Consider the following 18,026-nt stretch of genomic DNA (forward strand, 5'->3'; position numbering starts at 1 on the left):
TTGTCTGGACATGTCAAACATAAAAATTATCATCTTGCTAGTTCTACATGCTTCGAATGATATGAGGAGCAGACACACTTCCTAGAGCAAAAAAAAAAAAAAAAAAAACAGTTCCTCTATTATACTAAAGTTCAATCTCACGGTCAAAATGTGTGTATCTGACACAAACAGGGAATAATGTACAATTAAACAAGAAACTTTAAAATAAGAGCTATTTCTAGAAAAACAGTACATCGAGTCTAATTTCTCTCTCTTTGAAGAAACAATAAACTTATATGAAGTTTCTGCAAATAACAAAAATAAGCTAAAAAAGAACTGCGATATCTTGTGTAAGAATGTGCTGCACAAAACTGTTACCTCTGTGAAATAACAGGAACTGTATATAGAGTCTACTGAGAAAAATGAGGTACAACAAAGATTAAATCAGACAATAAACTGCAACACAAATTTGACGTAATCAAAGGTGGATAAAGCAGTATATTGTGGTACAATACCTGAAAGGGCACATATTTTCACACAACTTTTTCCTGAAAACTCTAATAGATATTTACTATAACGAGGCGCATAGAAGAAACAAGACACATATCGAAAAGCATTGAATGACTATTGAAAAGTATTCGGTGCATTAAAAATTGTCAAACACAAGAAACTACATTTGCTATGTGGTAAAAACCATGCATTCAGAATCCGAAAGGAAAAATGCAGTTCATCCATAAACTGTCTTTCAAAATGTTTAGTGTTTAATGAAAAATATAAAAATTATAAAATACGGTTTCGATCAAATTTTCCCCAGCCAAACTGTTTGTCACAGGAAATTTTCATGAATTGCTTTGAATAATATTAATCTTTCTGTAAGTGTATCCGATCTCTGTTTTTTTTATTTCCCTGTTGCACATAAACTCGTTTTTTATGTGATATCAACATTTGATAGCACCAGAGTTCCAGTAATAATCAAATAATTGATAGCACCAGAGTTCCAGTAATAATCAAATAATTTCGCATGTTAAATATTTTATTTCTCTAAGAAATTCTTCGCGTTTTTGACAGTCGTAAAGACATTAAGGGCATCTAAACTTTTATGAGAAATCATATAATCTACAAACTTACGCCAAAATTAATGCATATATTCAAATAGCAAGTCACACTTTCATGAGTCTCTAGAAAGCAGTATTAAAACACCATAATGAATACACCGTTTGCAGTAAACGAATACTATTTTGCTGTTAACACAGGCGAGAGATTACAAAGAAAAACAAACGCGGTCTCATGTCTGATTTCTAGGAAAAAATTCTGTATAGGAAGTAAGAAAACAAATGTTTAATCATTGCAAAGCTTCTTCTTTTAAGCGGTAGCTTGATTTAAAATCTCCGGTAAAAAATTACAGAAGAAAAATAATTATATCTAATCTACAAAAAGCATTTGATCCATTACGCGATGTATGTAGTTACACTCTTCTGTGTGCATCGGCGAAAACGTAATGTTCAAGCAAACTGTTTTGTATAACGATTACTACTGTGTGTTTACGCACAGTCCTTAAACGTGTAACTTCAACACGAAATTAGTAAAACGCTAGATGAGAACTTGTTAAATGATATAGATTGTAAAAAAGGCGGAAGAATGATAATATTCGTGAAGCAGCACGAGGTTGATGGCTGCAGAAATCGATACGGTCTTACGAATACAACGCCAGAGGTGGCAGAGTGACTGAGTCTCATAATAATTGAAACATATTTGCGTATTGATTTCGAATTTCTGCAGTCTTTCTAATTTATTAAATATTCTTTGGTGCACAGTTATTTCGAAATTAAATTTAATGCTTTGGAGCTGTCTACTGCGTGTACACTGCATACTTTAATTACTAGTACTCCAGATATAATTGTAAAGTCAACAGGTTTTGAGTGTTCATTTACTGTGGGATCGCTACGAAGTTACAAATGATTTAGACACAATTTTCAAGAACAACCTTTACACTTTTAACATTTTTCTTGACAAAGATTGGCTCGGATCGGGTGTATGTATAGCCTTCTTCGAATCTTCCCATATACTTTATGATAAGTTTATAAACTAAAATCTTTGTCTTCTGTTGTTTGCTGTGTTGTAAGTAGTTCTCTACTGAAACTAAAGCATGCGTTTGAGAAAGAGACTGTTGATTAAAATAATGAAAGATTTTCTGGTAATGCCCTTCTTTCTTGTTTTGTTGAAAAAGATAATACTGTTTCACAATTGTAGAAGCTGTGTCTCATGAACTGCTCTTGTCGCGGATGGATCGTATTTTCGCTGGGTCCCTTTGCGTTGTACTCGTAAGGCAGGAAACGTCCCAAACGACAGGAAGAGCAGACCGTGCGTTGACCCTGACCGCGAACTGGCCGGCCGGCGTCCTTGCGAGCATGTCTCGCTTTGCATCTGGTCCCATATAACGGACTAATCATGTTTTGCTTACTTTAATGCAGAGCCCGCGCCCCCACCAAAGCCTACCTTCCCCCCACCATCAGCATCAATGATCAGCTGTTTGTGGGCCCCATGTTCCTGCGTGTTAGAAAACAAACGGCTGTCTGCAGTGCTGCCAACGTTGTTTCATTTTCACTTCGAAGTGCAGGTTTCGCTATTAACGAAGCTGGACTAGTCATTGTGACTGTTACCTCGTTTGTATAGTTCATATTAGCAACAAAACAGCAGTCAGAGGAAGCAAGAAGCGCAAGTACGGAAGCAAAACGCTTATTCCGCAGTAGTCGCGGAGCGCCGTGTTGTCTGCGTCTGCGCAGCCTGACGTCACACGTTCCCGGCGTTGCGTCGGCTGCTTCGTAATTCCGTTGTCTGCTGCCAACAAGCGAGCAATCCTCACGGCCAGCAGAGCTTCTATAGAGATAGTATATTCTTGCCTCCTGTTACCCAAGGTATAGGTGTTAAGTGTTGTGAAGAAACATTGTGCGTGTTGCTTACGTAGTTGAAATGTAGATAGTCAGCATAGCACTCTGTGTAACTCCGAAACGTAGGTGCCAACACGTCGTTCGGATAAAAAGTTGGACTGGCAAGCGTGCCACTCCAATCAGCAGGTCGGTGTGAATAATCGCTAGCGGCGAATGTCGCAGTGAAGCACGGACCAAGCCACGTCGCGTGGCCGTTTTCATATTGGCCCGCTCACTGCTATGGCCGGGTGCGGCCTCCAGCGCCTCGGAGCGGCGGTCGAGAATACTAGCGGTGCATCATCCCTCGCAGTCGGCGTCCGGACACACGCCGAGAGAAGCAAAGTTCTGTGAGGTGTGCCGGCTGTCTTGAAGCATCACGTGCGCGGTGGCTACGCACATCTGTCGGTATGGTGTGAGGCTGGACACCGTCCGCAGCAGCCATGGAATTCGACCTGGACAGCAGCCTAAAGGAATGGGCTAAGGATAAGCCCCTTAGCATCTTGCAGCTGGATCCCGCGGATCGAGCAGTGCTCCGAATTGCCGGTGAGTCAGTTTTGCTAATCTCTGAACTCTTTCGAGAACTTAAGGGTCACTCTCTCTGCTTAAAAATCTTGTCGGACCAAGACAACTATATTTCCCTTCTGCGACAAAATGCTAGCATCCTGTTCAAATAATTATCAATGTCGCAGTACACGCCGATGCTGTAAACGCACATGCTCTATGCACATACTCAGCAGACCAGTTTGCGTCATCAAATGCAGGTTTTGCTGCTTAGAGGCGCGCAGATGTTAAGAAACGCAGTCGACAGTGCAGTTATACACTTACTGTCGTTCAAATAAAAGTTTTTCGTTCGTCCTGTACTGCTTGTCTTTTCTTTGACCACTCGCACTTACTCTTCGTCAATGGAATGGTTTTAAATGCCATCGACCACTTTGCTATTCTTAGCTCTTGATTGATAGCCTGCTAAACCTGTTCGACGTCTCTTGGGTGACGTATATTTTGACACCATCCCTGAATTTTCCACGTATATGCGATTATGCAAACTAATGTAAATGAATGAAAGAATTAACTTCAAGTATCTGTTGTTCACTTTTGTCTTATTTCCAGGTATAAATATGTCTCTGGATCGTGCGAAAAGATCTTTAATGTAATATTCTGTTAACAGTTTTTCAAAAAATTGATGAAAATATCCTTCAGTTGATTTCCCGAGTTTCATTAACAAATGCCACCCAAAAGTGATTCAGTAAAAAGTAGCGGAAATATTTAGGATGCCGACCTTCGAGGTTATGTAATCATATTATGACAGTTCAGCTTTTTATGCGTGTAAATTATGCAGGCATCTCCGTCTGTAGCGTCAATTAAGCCGTTTAGCTAGCGTACTAAGTATGTATGCAGAGCCCCTGGATTGGTTAGTAATACTAGAGGTGCTAGGATTGAGCACTGATTTTAATTTTCAACTGCAGTGACACATTTAGCTTGGGTTTTTACTTGACATATAGTGTTTTACAATGTCCTCTTCTTCATGTCACTGCTCTTTGTTAGATACCATTGTTTGCCTGCAGCGCTACGTATTGTTTGAGTTCGGCTTTCTGCCGTATTGTCGCAGTGGCGTGCCCACAACGCGGCGTCAGATTTTCAGCTGCTGTTTGCCGCTCGGACTGCAGAGTGCCGCCAATCGATACTTGCCGGCGCTTGGCGGTCAATACCGGTGCCTGGCTCTCCGGCTCTGCGTGTCGCTTCTGGTGTGCGGTGTGCGCCGTTGACTCATTGGGCGCCGGTTGGAGCGCACCCCCGCTGCCGAATCCTCCGCAGATGCCGCCTCTGGGCGTGGTTCAGGCTACTGGATAATTGCTTGACACTAGTCACCGCCGGTAGCCTGAAACTCGTTATTTTTTGTTGTTGTTGTTGTTGCTTCTGTAATACCTCTTACATCCCTCGCTGACGTCATCGGTAACGTAAACGCAACTTCACCATTCATATAGATATATACAGGCTGATCCGGTGTTAATAGACTTATGCGAAGAGACGGTACTGAAGGAGAAACATAATAACAAAAATGCACTGCATTGGGAACTACGTTGAAAATGTGTTATATGAAACTCAAGATGGCCAGAATGAAAAACAGTCTCAGCTTTCAAAATTGTGGAGATGACGATTTGATTAAATTAGATCAGATTAGATGTACTTTTCGCTCCAATCGATCCTTAGTGAAGAAATCCACCAGGATGTAGAACATACCAGAGAAACAAGAAAAAATAATTTTTCCAAAGAAAAACAAATATAGTAATGTACCTTCCATAGATCTCAAGTAAAATGGATCTGGAATAAGTAAAAAAAAATCTTGAACATTTCATTTAAAAGGTAATAAGTAACTTGCCACAAAATATGTAAATGTTCCATATACTAAGGTACATGTGATAACTCTTTGGTTATTGTGGTCATGCAATCAACATCAAGTAGAAGAATGATTTTACGACGTTTTACAATGTTCGCATTACTGCACTGAATTATTACAGCCGTCAGATGGACTCGCAATATTTGATATTATGGAACATATACACGTCAGTTGGGTCCACAAAGAAATTTTTCAATGGAGTAGATGTTGGCCGCCAGTAAATCCTTGAAGTTCCTCGTAAAATGAATTTTATTAGTGGTTAAATTTCAATGGTGCTGGCAAGTTGTTGAAAACGTGTGTTCCTGAATATTGGGCAGTTTTCTGGACCAAAGTAAGTGTCTTTAAATCTTTGTGAAGAATATTCTCATCTCTAGTATTGATTCAATGAACTGAGCTGTCGGTTTGAAAAAGAGTGAAAACGTGTGTTCCTGAATATTGGGCAATTTTCTGGACCAAAGTAAGTGCCTTTGATCTTTGTGAAGATTATTCTCATCTCTAGTGTTGATTCAATCAACTGAGCTGTCGGTTTGAAAAAAGAGATATATTTTGATGACAAATTTCATTAAAGAAATTCAAGTAGATCTGTCAATGACGGAGACAGTACTACTTGGCTCAAGTGGTTTGGAAATGTGAAGGGGATGAAGGATAATTACCTGCCAAAAAAATGCTTGGGTAGCGGAAAAGGCCAATAGGACGCCCCAGAAGAAGATGGCTGCATCATATTGGGGAAGCTCTGAAGACTGGAGGAGAAAACTGGGAAACAATATCGCTCCACTTTCTTCTACTGTGATACACTTGTTAGTATATCAGAGCAGAACAAAATGGAGCGAACTGTTCATAAACACCCCATCCGACTCCTGGAAGCCTACGAAGATGGTGATGGTGGTGGTAATTTTTAATGACAAATTTTATTAAAGGATAAATAAAAATGAAAATCCTGAAATCACTTTTCTGCGTCGTTCGAGAAGCTGTGGCCTAGGGAGTGGCCATACATATACATTTCAATTTCTGATCTTCTTGTGCTTTTAGACGAGGGTGATGGAAAGTTTATTGAAGGAAACTTCTCAGCATTCGTCCGGAGTGATTCATCAAACAACAGATTTTATAACAAATTTGTTGGTGTAGCTGTTTTCCCCAGAAATTATGTAAACATTCACTATAGAAAATTCAGCGCCTTTTTCTTGCTGCATTCAAATATTTATTTACGTTTCAGGCGAATTTCTCCATTTGAATTATAGGCATATTGGATAGATTTAATTTGGAATAATATACATTTGTCTTTACTTGTTATACAAACAATTCGAAACAGTTGATATCATAATTTTAACGTGGATGAAATGTTACTTCAGTTACTCGTTTCCCCATTGAAAATCAGTATTTCTTCCCATCTGCTCAGAGGTTAAAGGGCTCACACCAGTTCAGTTATGAAAAATCGGTACATACTCCCGATGACATCTTCGTACACTAGAGAATAGTCGACTGTGACCATAAAAACTGAGAGACGTCTGATGTCGGTATCTCCGCCTTTCGCTCTGAGGATTAGGTTTGTTGTCTCTTAGGTCAGCTTCAAGAGAGAAAGTGGAAAGAAGTGACTGACTCCTCTCATCGGTACTTGGGTTCTATATGTGTTTCTTTGATGAAGAAAGATGCCGCTCTTGGCATCAGTGAGTGAAGTGCGCTCCTTTTCGGACTATTTTAAATTTGAAGCTGGAATAGACTTAGGGAGTCTGGGGCTTCAGCTTCTCGCGTATAATCAGCTGCTCAAAGCACTGTGCTGTAACGATTTGTTCTTGATACGTGGGCGTCGAATTAGAAGACATGCAATTGAAGTAATGACATTAAGTTCCTAGTTGTTATATTTTGGGGGAGGGTGACTTTGTAGTATTCAATGAAAGCGAAATAACCTTATCAGTTATATGGTGGAGACATGTCCTTCAACATAGAACTGTTGTCACTGTCAGGACACTCAGATTGCGAGTGTTCATCAAAAAGCTTCATTGTCGACGAAGTGGTATTGTGGTTATGAAACTGGATTCGTATTTGGAAGGAACAAATTCAAATACCACTATCCAACCATCCTCATTTATGTTTTCCTGTCGGTTTCTAGCAGAAGGGCCCATGTACACCATCAACCAATTTGTCAAACTTCTCTAGGTTTGTCAAATATTTGATTGCGTACTGTGCTCTTTGACGTGTTTGTCAGACAAAGAGCCTGTTTGACACGTTTGAGGGAAATTTTAAATGACGACAGAGCTGACTTACGGTGGACGTTACTTTTGTTGATGTTTCACCGCACATGTTTAGTGAATAAGAGTTTTATTACAATTTAGCTCACTGTATCGTAACCACAACTACAAAAACTGCTATCAAGTATAAAAACAAAATAGCACAGGAAATTAGCAAAATGGTTGAAGTGTTGTGTCTTTCTCAGCCATGTGTTGCACAGAAGAAAGTAAGGAGAAAATCAATAGTCTACGCACAACAAACAAGCGTTAGTGCAATGTAATAAAAAAGAAAAAATCGAAACTCTCCAGTTCCTCTACGGACTATGTATACCGTAATAAAGGGTAAAATATGACATCTTTTTTTTCATCTAATGGTTTCTCTAATTTAACTCAAGTGTATCTATAAATTTTTATGGTCAAAATCTAGTGACTTTGTAGCCCGTATATTTTGTGAACATTTTCAATTTAATTTTGCATCTGTCAGCCTTTTTAAATGAAATTCGCATGTTCTTTGTTACTCAACAGAAACAGCTAACATAGGACACCCACATTTTATTTTACAAAAAGCTGCTTTTTTTCCAACAGAAATATAATGGAAGCTATTCAAAATCAAATAATTTGGAGAAAGAAATAATTTTGTTTTGTTTTAACACCAAGAATTGGTCATAATTTCAAATTTACATTGATGAAAAACTGAAACGGATCATAGTTCATACTGAAACTTGTAGCGTCTCATGATACACTTAGTAGTGTCACTAATTCCACTATCGATGTCATTTCCACTTCCATTAAATCATCAACATATGGGAAAACATATGTTCTACATCTACTACTCTGCAAACTACGTTGAGGTGCGTGGCTAGTTGTTGGGGTTTCTTCCTGTTCCATTCACGTATGTAACGTGGGAAGAATGATCGTTTGAATGCCTCTGTGCGTGCAGTAATTATTCTAATCTTATCCTCACGATCCCTGTGTGAGCGATACGTAGTCTATCCCTAGAGTAATCGTTTAAAGCTGGTTCTCGAAACTTTGTTAATAGACTTTCTCGGGACAGTTGTCTGTCTTCAAGAGTCTGCCATTTCAGTTCATTCGGTATCTCTGTGACACTCTCCAACGGATTAAACTAACCTGTGACCATTCGTGCTGCCCTTCTGTGTATACATTCAATATACCCTTTTAGTCCTAGTTGGTACGGGTCCCACACACATGAGTAAAAATATTCTGGGTTACATTTTACTGGTTTCCTGAAGAACTTGATTTGAAACTTCTACTGATCATGAGTAGTGGAAAGCACTTGTGCATAAAACTACTTCTCATGTACCTTCTTAGTGTCCCTGTTGTACACAAGTTTTATGACTACAAATGCACCTACTGCTACACACCTTGGAGAAAAATTTGTACTTTCAGATGGCAGTTGGCTTTCTTCATTTTCTCCTGCTGTCTCCCTTACAGATGTTTCAAGAAAGGACACGTTTCCATCTGAATCAGAGTCATGAACTGAATACATGTCACATTCATCACTCGATGACGTGTCGGGTTTCTTATCTTTGTTGCTGTTGACATATTTCTTTTAAGTCCCAAGAAATGCAGATGTAGTGCTATCTCTCAGTGGTATACAGGGTGATTATAATTAAATTTCAGCTTTCAAACTGCTATAGAAATGACGCCAAACTGCAACGAGATACTATCGGAGAAGGGGAAAAACGTATGACAGAAGAAAAATAAATAGTTACAAAATGTAACAATAGATGGTGCTGTAAGCATCATAATTGATAGTGGTCGACTACTAATGAAAAATGAATCATACAACAATGCCTAAGGTGTACGTGTGACGTTAAACAAACTGTACTACTCAGTGTCCATGGGTGAACAGGTGTGCTACTGTTAGTAACGTAAGCCCATCCATCACGGCAAAAGTCATTCATATCGGATGAGAAAAATCGGTTTTTAATTGTTCTGAGGTCAAAAACCGCCTAAAAAGCATCACTCACATCGGTTTTTAATTGTCCTGAGGCCAAAAACCGTATAAAAGCATCAATCAAAATCAAATCGGATTATTAATTTCCGTGTGACTGGTGCAATACATGTACAGTATGATGTCAGCCGTTTTCTGCAACAAGTTGAAATTGAGAAACAGCATGATCCACAACTGATCGATGTGTTTCCGGGGTCACGTTCAGAATGTGTTCCACAATGCGTGCCTTCAATGCAGCTAAGTTTGCAATCGGAACATTGAACACATCTTTCAGATATCCACACAGCCTGAAGTCAGACTGATTAAGATCAGGTGAAAATGGTTCAAATGGCTCTGAGCACTATGGGACTTAACATCTGAGGTCATCAGTCCCCTAGAACTTAGAACTACTTAAACCTAACTAACCTAAGGACATCACACACATCCATGCCCGAGGCAGGATTCGAACCTGCAACCGTAGCGGTCGTGCGGTGCCAGACTGAAGCGCTTAGAACCGCTCGGCCACACTGGCCGGCAGATCAGGTGATCAGGACGGCCAGGCTGTAGGGAAATGGCGACTGGATGATTCTAGAATTTCCCAAATGGCGCTTCAGCAGCTGCTTAACTGGGTTTGCAATGTGCGGAGGTGCGCCATCTTTCATAAAAATGATCCCATCCACATATCAACGCTGTTGGGGAGCTGGAATGACGTGGTTGCGCAAAAGACACTCGTAGCGCTTGCCAGTGATGGTACAGGTAAAAGGACGGGAAGCACCTGTCTAATATGGCCCTACGATAAATTATGCAGTAAACCCGCATCACAAAGTGACCTTCTCAGGATGAAGTGGGTACTGGTTGATTTGCGTGTGGATTTTCCGTTGCCCATATTTGACAGTTCTGTGTATTGACGTATCCTGTCATATGGAAGTGGGCTTCGTCTGTCCACAAAATCTTCCACGGACAATCATTGCCCACTTCCATGCGAGCAAGAAATTCCAAAGCAAAGGTCTCTCTTGTTGGCAGTTCAACAGGAAGCAACACGTGCACATGGGTAATTTTGAATGGTTAGCAAAGAAGGATGTTTCGTATAATTTTATGCACCGTGCTCACGGGTATGTGCTGTGTTCGGGCAATTCTCCGTGCTCTACACGTTTGCACGCCACCACTCGTCTCCTCGTGCATTGCTGTGGCCACCGCTTCCACTGAAGTCGAATCAATTCGTTTCCTCCCTCTACCAGGTTGCACACCAAAATAACCTGTCTTTTCGAATTTCCGAATCATTTTCTCCAGACCCACGGTAGTCATCGGACCAACGCCTTTTTTCAAACCCTTCAGTGTCCGGAACTTCTGCAGAGCGACGTGTGCAAAGTCATCACTCTTGTAATACACAGCTTTACAAGCAGAGCGCGATTCTGCCTAGAGACAGTCATGGCGAACGTCGCAGACGCGAAAGGAGGAAAAGTGGTGTGCCTGGCGTGTTTATACCAACTTCAATGGGTCGTGCGCGTGACAGGTGTTTTCATTTACGTATTCAGACTTACAGCGCCATCTATTGATCAATTTTCATATTATTTTTTCTTTTGCTATACGTTTTCCCCCTTCTATAATATTTCGTTGCAATTTGACGTCATTCCGACCAGTGGTGTTATTTCTACAGCATTTTGAAAGTTTAGCTTTAGTTATAATCGCCCTGTAGTTCTTCCTGCAGTAACACCTATTCTTTTCCTTTTACTTCGCAAGGGTTGTGTTTTTTTCTTCTGTTTTGCTCAAGAAAATTTTCTAAGATTTGAACCCATTCTGGTTCATTTCCCTCAGGATTGAGACGGGTTTTGGATCCAGGCAATTTTCTCAGCAGTTGTTCCCTGTCTATAGAAACAATGCCTCTACTTCTAGCCCTGATTTCAGATTATTTTCACAGCCGTCACCAAACTCATCAAGACATTTTTTTTAGCAGTCAAGGAAACCTGTCTTTCCTAATATGCCCCTGTTCTTCTGTTTCCAGTCATCAGTAAAAGTTTTCCACATAATTTTTTTAGGGCCAGAAAAAGGCATCATCAAATCACTGGCACAAGGTTGTGCTGTTGGGAGAAAGTAAAATTTGAATGTTTTTGTTCTCACATTCAGATATTTGCTGATACATGGCTGTTTAGATTGTCACCAAATAAATTTTTTGGAGATTTAGTGCTGCTTTTGTTATAAACTGTTCCTTTTAGGCCCCCTTCTGTCCAGCTGCTGTACAAATTTTCTACTTTATATGTCGCACAGGGAGGCAGCAGTATCCACTAGTTGGCAACGAAATCATGATTGAAACACTTGATTTAGTTGAGCCGACAATTCTTTCGGGATGTCGGCAGTTACGTTTGATAATGACTCATTTCTGCCTGGGTCATCAGTCATATTGGTCCCGTCATAGTTTACAGTAAGATGTGGTTCAACGCCTTCAAGATATTCTTGCAATTCATGAAAATATTGATGTATTATCTCGGGAGTGACTTGAGTTCTTGATTTTTGCACATTTTGAGACAATATTTGTGAGAGTTTTTATTTGTGACTGGATAACAATGATAAAACCGAATCTTTATCTGGTAAGTTCTCGCTTCCCACGCCCGGGTTCCCGGGTTCGATTCCCGGCGGGGTCAGGGATTTTCTCTGCCTCGTGATGGCTGGGTGTTGTGTGCTGTCCTTAGGTTAGTTAGGTTTAAGTAGTTCTAAGTTCTAGGGGACTTATGACCACAGCAGTTGAGTCCCATAGTGCTCAGAGCCATTTGAACCATTTTTTTTTATCTGGTAAATTATTGTTGAATCTCTCAATTCCTTTGCCGTCCAGGAATGATATCACAATTTGACGAATGTCTAAAGGTGTCAAAGAGATGCCCCAGTCTCCTGCGGAAATGATACAAGACAGGAGGACACACCGATCATCTTCAGAAATTGTGTAAGGTTTTACCACTTTTCCTGCCTTTACAGCACTTATATGACGGTCTAAACTGCATCTGGTGACTCTATATTATCCAGCAGCTCTTCTTAGAGATACACGTTTACTTTTCACTTCATCAATCGCTTTCTGTACACGATATTTACTTGATCCAGGCTCCCTTTTTGTGTTTCTAGGCATACTGATCCTTGTAAAACAGAAAAAAATGCTATCAGTATGTTGAAATTGCACTTAGTTGTTATTACACGGGAGGTAACATAGGACACTGAAGTAACAAGGGGACAACACAGGACACTGTTCCATGTTACTTCATCACTGCTCCTTCAAAGAATTTTCGCAAGCGGCATTATTTGTGTTGGCAGCATCGAACTTCCAAGTATGGCAGTGTAACATCGGTATTTGAGGTTACGTTACGGAAGCGTTGATACTGACTCAATAATGAAGGTCATTTCAGGACAACCGAAGTTTGGTGAGGCATATTTTAATAGTAATTTAAACACCTGACGTTAAAAAATTAGTTCTAACTCACCTTAAACAAATACAACAACTTTTTGTTTAAAAATAAACCAGCACTTCCCTGATCACGTCCTCGTAATAAAACAGTACCACTAGACCAGTAGTGTAGCCATTACGTGCACTTAACACAATCGATGTCAAAATGGCTCATGTTTCCCCACTGTCCTGTTTTACCCCATTGTACTGTATATGTTCTCACGTTGTATTTTAATGAACTGTCTTCATTAAAGGACCAAGCAGAAGAGTATAAATTTTCGCGTAGTTGTGTAATTCTTTCAGTATGAGGACGAAGTAACTCGGTTATAAAAGTGTGCATGTCCATTGCTAGAAATTTGATGTAATCATCAGGTTTTGAGTGTAATATTTCGTTTAGCAAATTTTCACAGGTATAAATCTCTATTAATTTCAATCATTTCCCAGGTCCAGCTACTTGTTTTCTTTGTCTTCAATATCCACAGTGATTAAATCAGTGCAAGAAACCTTTGTCTGCTTTGGCAGCCATTCCCACTATTGTCAAAATACTTCACGACACGAACAGCGTCTGCTTCAAATTTGAGGTGGTTGGTAGGCCTACGTTTACGGACGTGTTTGAGAAACCTGTGGATAAAGAAGACCAAATTTGGCAAAGAAGTCGGATCATTCCAGATTGAAATTTTCACTCTGCAGCGGAGTGTGCGCAGATATGAAACTTCCTGACAGATTAAAACTGTGTGCCGGGCCGAGACTCGAACCCGGGACCTTTGGCTTTCGCGGGCAACTGCTCGACTATATTTTTTGTTTGTTTGTTTGTTTAAATCTCATTTTGTTCGTCTTTGTTCGTTTTATCTGCTCGGAGCGGACGTCGTAAGACACCCGTGAAGTTCGTCGTTGATCCATTAACTCAGTCTTTTTATTACAGAGGGCAGCAACCCCTCTGACCGAACACGCTGAGCTACAGTGCCGGCAGTATCTGAGCTACCCACGCACGACTCACGCCCCGTCCTCACAGCTTCACTTCTGCCAGTCTGATCATGTACGGGGCCTTTAGAATAGCTTCTTCGACGAGACCACGGCCGCCCCCCCTCCTCCCCTGTGCGTCCATGTCTAAGTGTCTTCGCTTAAGGCGTGTGCGATTTAACAAGCAGTTTCAGCTTGACAATGCCATTGTGTCGTGAATTTCTGCTGTTGAAATGAAATGTGTTTAGCAGCAGCGTCATTTGATCTCAGAATGCCAACTAATACTTCACTCTATTACTATAGTTTTGGAGAGCTTCTTGTGAGAAATGCATGTGCTCCTTTCTTCAACCAACGATATCAACATCGATACGTAACTGACACGTTATGTCCTACGTATTATGTAGTTCTTCGTTTTGACCAAAATATTATAACAAGGCCGCAGTACATCCCAGGCGAAGTTCAATAACTTTTCCGAACTGTGGTCTTCGACTTTGGCTTGTCATGTCTTCGACGCTTTCCAATCCAGCACGATGTTCGAAACAAGAATACAGTCTTTCAGTTAAAGTCAGGCAACCTCCTTCGCGTTGTCGTATTCAGTATGCGATTTCTACTCCGCCTGCCGATGTGTACCATTGCCTTCACTGCCCACTACCGTTGCCGTATGTCGTACAGTGCCCCTGAATCATATCTTTAGAAATTGTCATTGTCCGTTTTACAATAGCTTGCGATGAAAATTTTAACGAAGGCAAAATTTCTGCCAGTTAGCTTACTTTGTTACCGTCCGCCCATCTGGTGTATCGAGCGATAACCCTTTGACTGATCACCTGGGGTAAGCAGTGCACGCACCTACTACTGAGTGCTTCGCTTGGTTGCGTTTGGAACAGCACAAAAAAAAAAAAAAAATGGCTCTGATCACTATGGGACTTAACATCTATGGTCATCAGTCCCCTAGAACTTAGAACTACTTAAACCTAACTAAGGACATCACACAACACCCATTCATCACGAGGCAGAGGAAATCCCTGACCCCGCCCGGGGAACCCGGGCGCGGGAAGCGAGAACGCTGCCGCACGACCACGAGCTGCGGACCTGTAACACCAAAAGACACCGACTTTACAAGGTAAACAACGGCGACTAAATAAAATAAAATAAATAAAATGGTTGCCATGCTTCGAGAGGCAGTTCATTTTCTCACGACTGTCGGCGCATACTGGCACTGAAAATAAAATAAAATAAATGGCCATTTGACCTGCTATAGCGTGCAAGGAAGAAAGATTAGTGTTTAACGTCCCGTCGACAGCGCGGTCATTAGAGACGGAGCAGGAGCTCGGATTACGAAAAGGCGGGGGAGAGATCGACCGGGTTCTGTCCAAAGGAACCATCCCGCCATTTGCCTTGTGCGATTTAGGGAAAGCACGGAAAATCTAAATGTGGATGGCCCGAGGGCGATTTGAACCGTCGCCCTCTCGAATGCGAGTCCAGCGTGCTGACCAACGCAGCATCGCTCGGCTGAAAATTAGGTAAACTGATAAGGACCGAGAAGATTCTCCGCAGAATCGGCGAAGAAAGGAACAGATGGGAATTACTGGCAAGGAGGAGGACAGGATGATGGGAGGTATTGTAAGACTCAGGGGATAACCTACGTGTTACTAGAAAAGCTGTAAAGGGTAAAAGCCGTAGGGGAACACAGATAGTGGAGTACATCAACATTGAGGAAACTGGGTGCAGGTGCTTCTTTGGCACGAAGAGGTTGGCACGGGAGAGGAACTCATGAGCGACCACATAAAAAAAAAAAAAAAAAAAAAAAAAAAGAGAAATCACTGGAAGCTCACGAGGGGCACAATATCCATATGAGTCAGTTCGAGCGCTACGGCTGACTGGCACTTTCATGCATGTTTATGATGAAAATTCATTTGATAGCTGATAATTAACAGCGGAAGACGTGTCCAAATATTGTTTTGAGAGCAAGGTGTGTAAGAAAAGTGGTGGAGGTAAAACTGCCGCGACTTTATCAAAGGCCTGACCCCCAAGTTATTTAAGTTAACAGTATAAAATGTCTGTTAGCGTGATAGGAATTTGAATCCCTGAGTACTAGCTAAGTGCCCTAACCACAGTGCCACTTCATTTGTTTATGAGGTCTCCTAAAGGATACAAGAAAATGCCACATTACTTTCTTGAACAGTGCCCGTCGTCTTAACTTGAAATTATGAGAGCGTTTGATAAAAGCACATTCGTATTACAGTAACAGTGCGAAAGCATTCTCCGTCAGGTTCGAGTTCGATTGGAGCTGTATCAGTAGCCTGGCAAGTTTACGTGGGAAAATGTTGCCAGAATTTTTGGCCGTAGGTTTCCCCAGTCATTACTACAGCCTCCGTGTGACAGGTAAGAGATTGATTTCCGCCGCTTCCGAACTCCCCTTATTTCAGGAAGAAGAAGTACTTAAAAAGTTGTGGACAGTCGGAGAAACACTGGCCAAGGAACTTTTCTAAGTTAAGCCAAGCAATAATGGTGGGGTTCTTGTAATATAACATTGTGTCTGTACTGCGTCCTTGATACACAATGACAAGCGGCATTGAGCCGTGTCCAGGTGTAGAAGTGTGAATCACGAGGTGGTATCGCTGGCCTCGACTGTTTCGGACAGTCCGTTGCCGTAACACAGGCACTGTCACACGCTACTTCATCCAGTATGTTTCACGTGCTCAGCCAAGCTCCTGATTATCCGCATTTATGCAGACCGAAGACTGCACGGATAATGTAAATGTATACGGCATTTACAGGAAACTGCCATTTACCCATAGCCATAGCTATTTAACCACTCGTGGATGTTTTCGTCGTCGCATCTACAAACCCTCAAATTTATATTCTAACTGAAAGTATTCGTACTTCAGAGTTTTTTCTTTTTTCAGTTTTTCAGAGGTTGTCAAACTGTCCACTAATAATGCACAAGCAGGATAACTCGCACCCACATAGTCGGGAGTGTTCTGTATTTTCCTCCCGATGTGGAAACACTTCTTATATTTTGCGTTATAGCCTAAGCTGTAGAGCGCCCAGAAGCCATCAAACAGCGTCGTGCATATTTGTGTGGTTCAGAGACTATAGTTGTATCTTATCCCTAGTTAGTTATATGATTCAGTTACTTACTGCATTTCAGTAGGGTCTTCAGCTCTGTGAGTATTTAGTTGGCTTAGGAGATAGACAAGTTGCAAAGAAAAGCAGGATGTTTCGTGTGGGGTTCAGGGCGAGAGTGTCACGAAGAAACTCCAGTGGTAAATTGTACAAGACAGGAGTTGTACATCACGGAGAAGTTTACTATGAAAATTCCGACAGATTGCGTTCCAAGAAGAGACTAGAAACAAATTGCTTTCTGCGACATACTTCTCTCGATATGAGCGCGTCGTTAAAATGAGAGCTCGTACGGACAGCCATTCCTCCCACGCATCATTCGCTAATGGGACGTAGAAGGCGAGAAATTACAGTAGTAGCTTCGCCAAGCGCCGTAAAATGGCTTGCGGAGTATAGATGTAGACAACGGAAATTTCTCGAGGGACTCGACTTCCACTTTAGGATGACACGGTATTTAAGACAGTGGACGTGTGTTTAGGAGATGAGGGATTGTAATTCTTACACAGCATCCTCCTTTAGGTTTTGTGTGTTTCCCTAAATCATATCAGTCGAATGTCGAAACGGGTCCTTCGAAAGGGCATGTACTATTTTCTTCCTATTGCCAGTTTTCCAACTCGAGTGATCTCACTGTCTATGGAACGATGAACTCTGACCTTCCTTCCTTTCCACATTAAACTGTACATTCGTTTTCGCGAGAAACGTAGTCAAGTTACCGTCTACCGACCCTGATTCTCAGTTTTCCTAAATCGCTGAGGCAAATGCCGGTGTCGGTTCCTTCGAGTAGGCCACTTCCTTGTTGTTACCCAACGTAGCTATTTGTATCGACGTTGATGGTTACAGGACTTTACACTGTAAACATACTTTTTATTCATTTCTCTTTGTTGTTGTGTAGGAGCGCATTTATGGACCACAGGTTGGTTCTGGATTTCAGAGGCCTCAAATAGGCTACAGCTTTCGAGACTGTGACGGCAGTTTATGGTACAGCAGGGAGAGGCCCGATACTCTAGTTCGTTGATGCAAATCCGCGTCAGAAGCT

General features: G+C 41.3%; 1 protein-coding gene across 1 annotated transcript in view; it reads left to right on the forward strand.

The window, feature by feature from the left end:
* Positions 1-3,331: 3,331 nt before the first annotated feature.
* Positions 3,332-18,026, forward strand: part of LOC126416114 (microtubule-actin cross-linking factor 1) — a 1,003,027-nt gene continuing 988,332 nt past the window's right edge. Inside the window, exon 1 of the mRNA XM_050083628.1 lies at positions 3,332-3,449. Coding sequence (XP_049939585.1) covers positions 3,347-3,449 — 103 coding nt within the window. The 5' untranslated portion in view covers positions 3,332-3,346. The remainder of the gene's footprint in view (positions 3,450-18,026) is intronic.

The sequence above is a fragment of the Schistocerca serialis genome, chromosome 8 (assembly GCF_023864345.2).
Source record: "Schistocerca serialis cubense isolate TAMUIC-IGC-003099 chromosome 8, iqSchSeri2.2, whole genome shotgun sequence".
NCBI lineage: Eukaryota > Metazoa > Arthropoda > Insecta > Orthoptera > Acrididae > Schistocerca > Schistocerca serialis.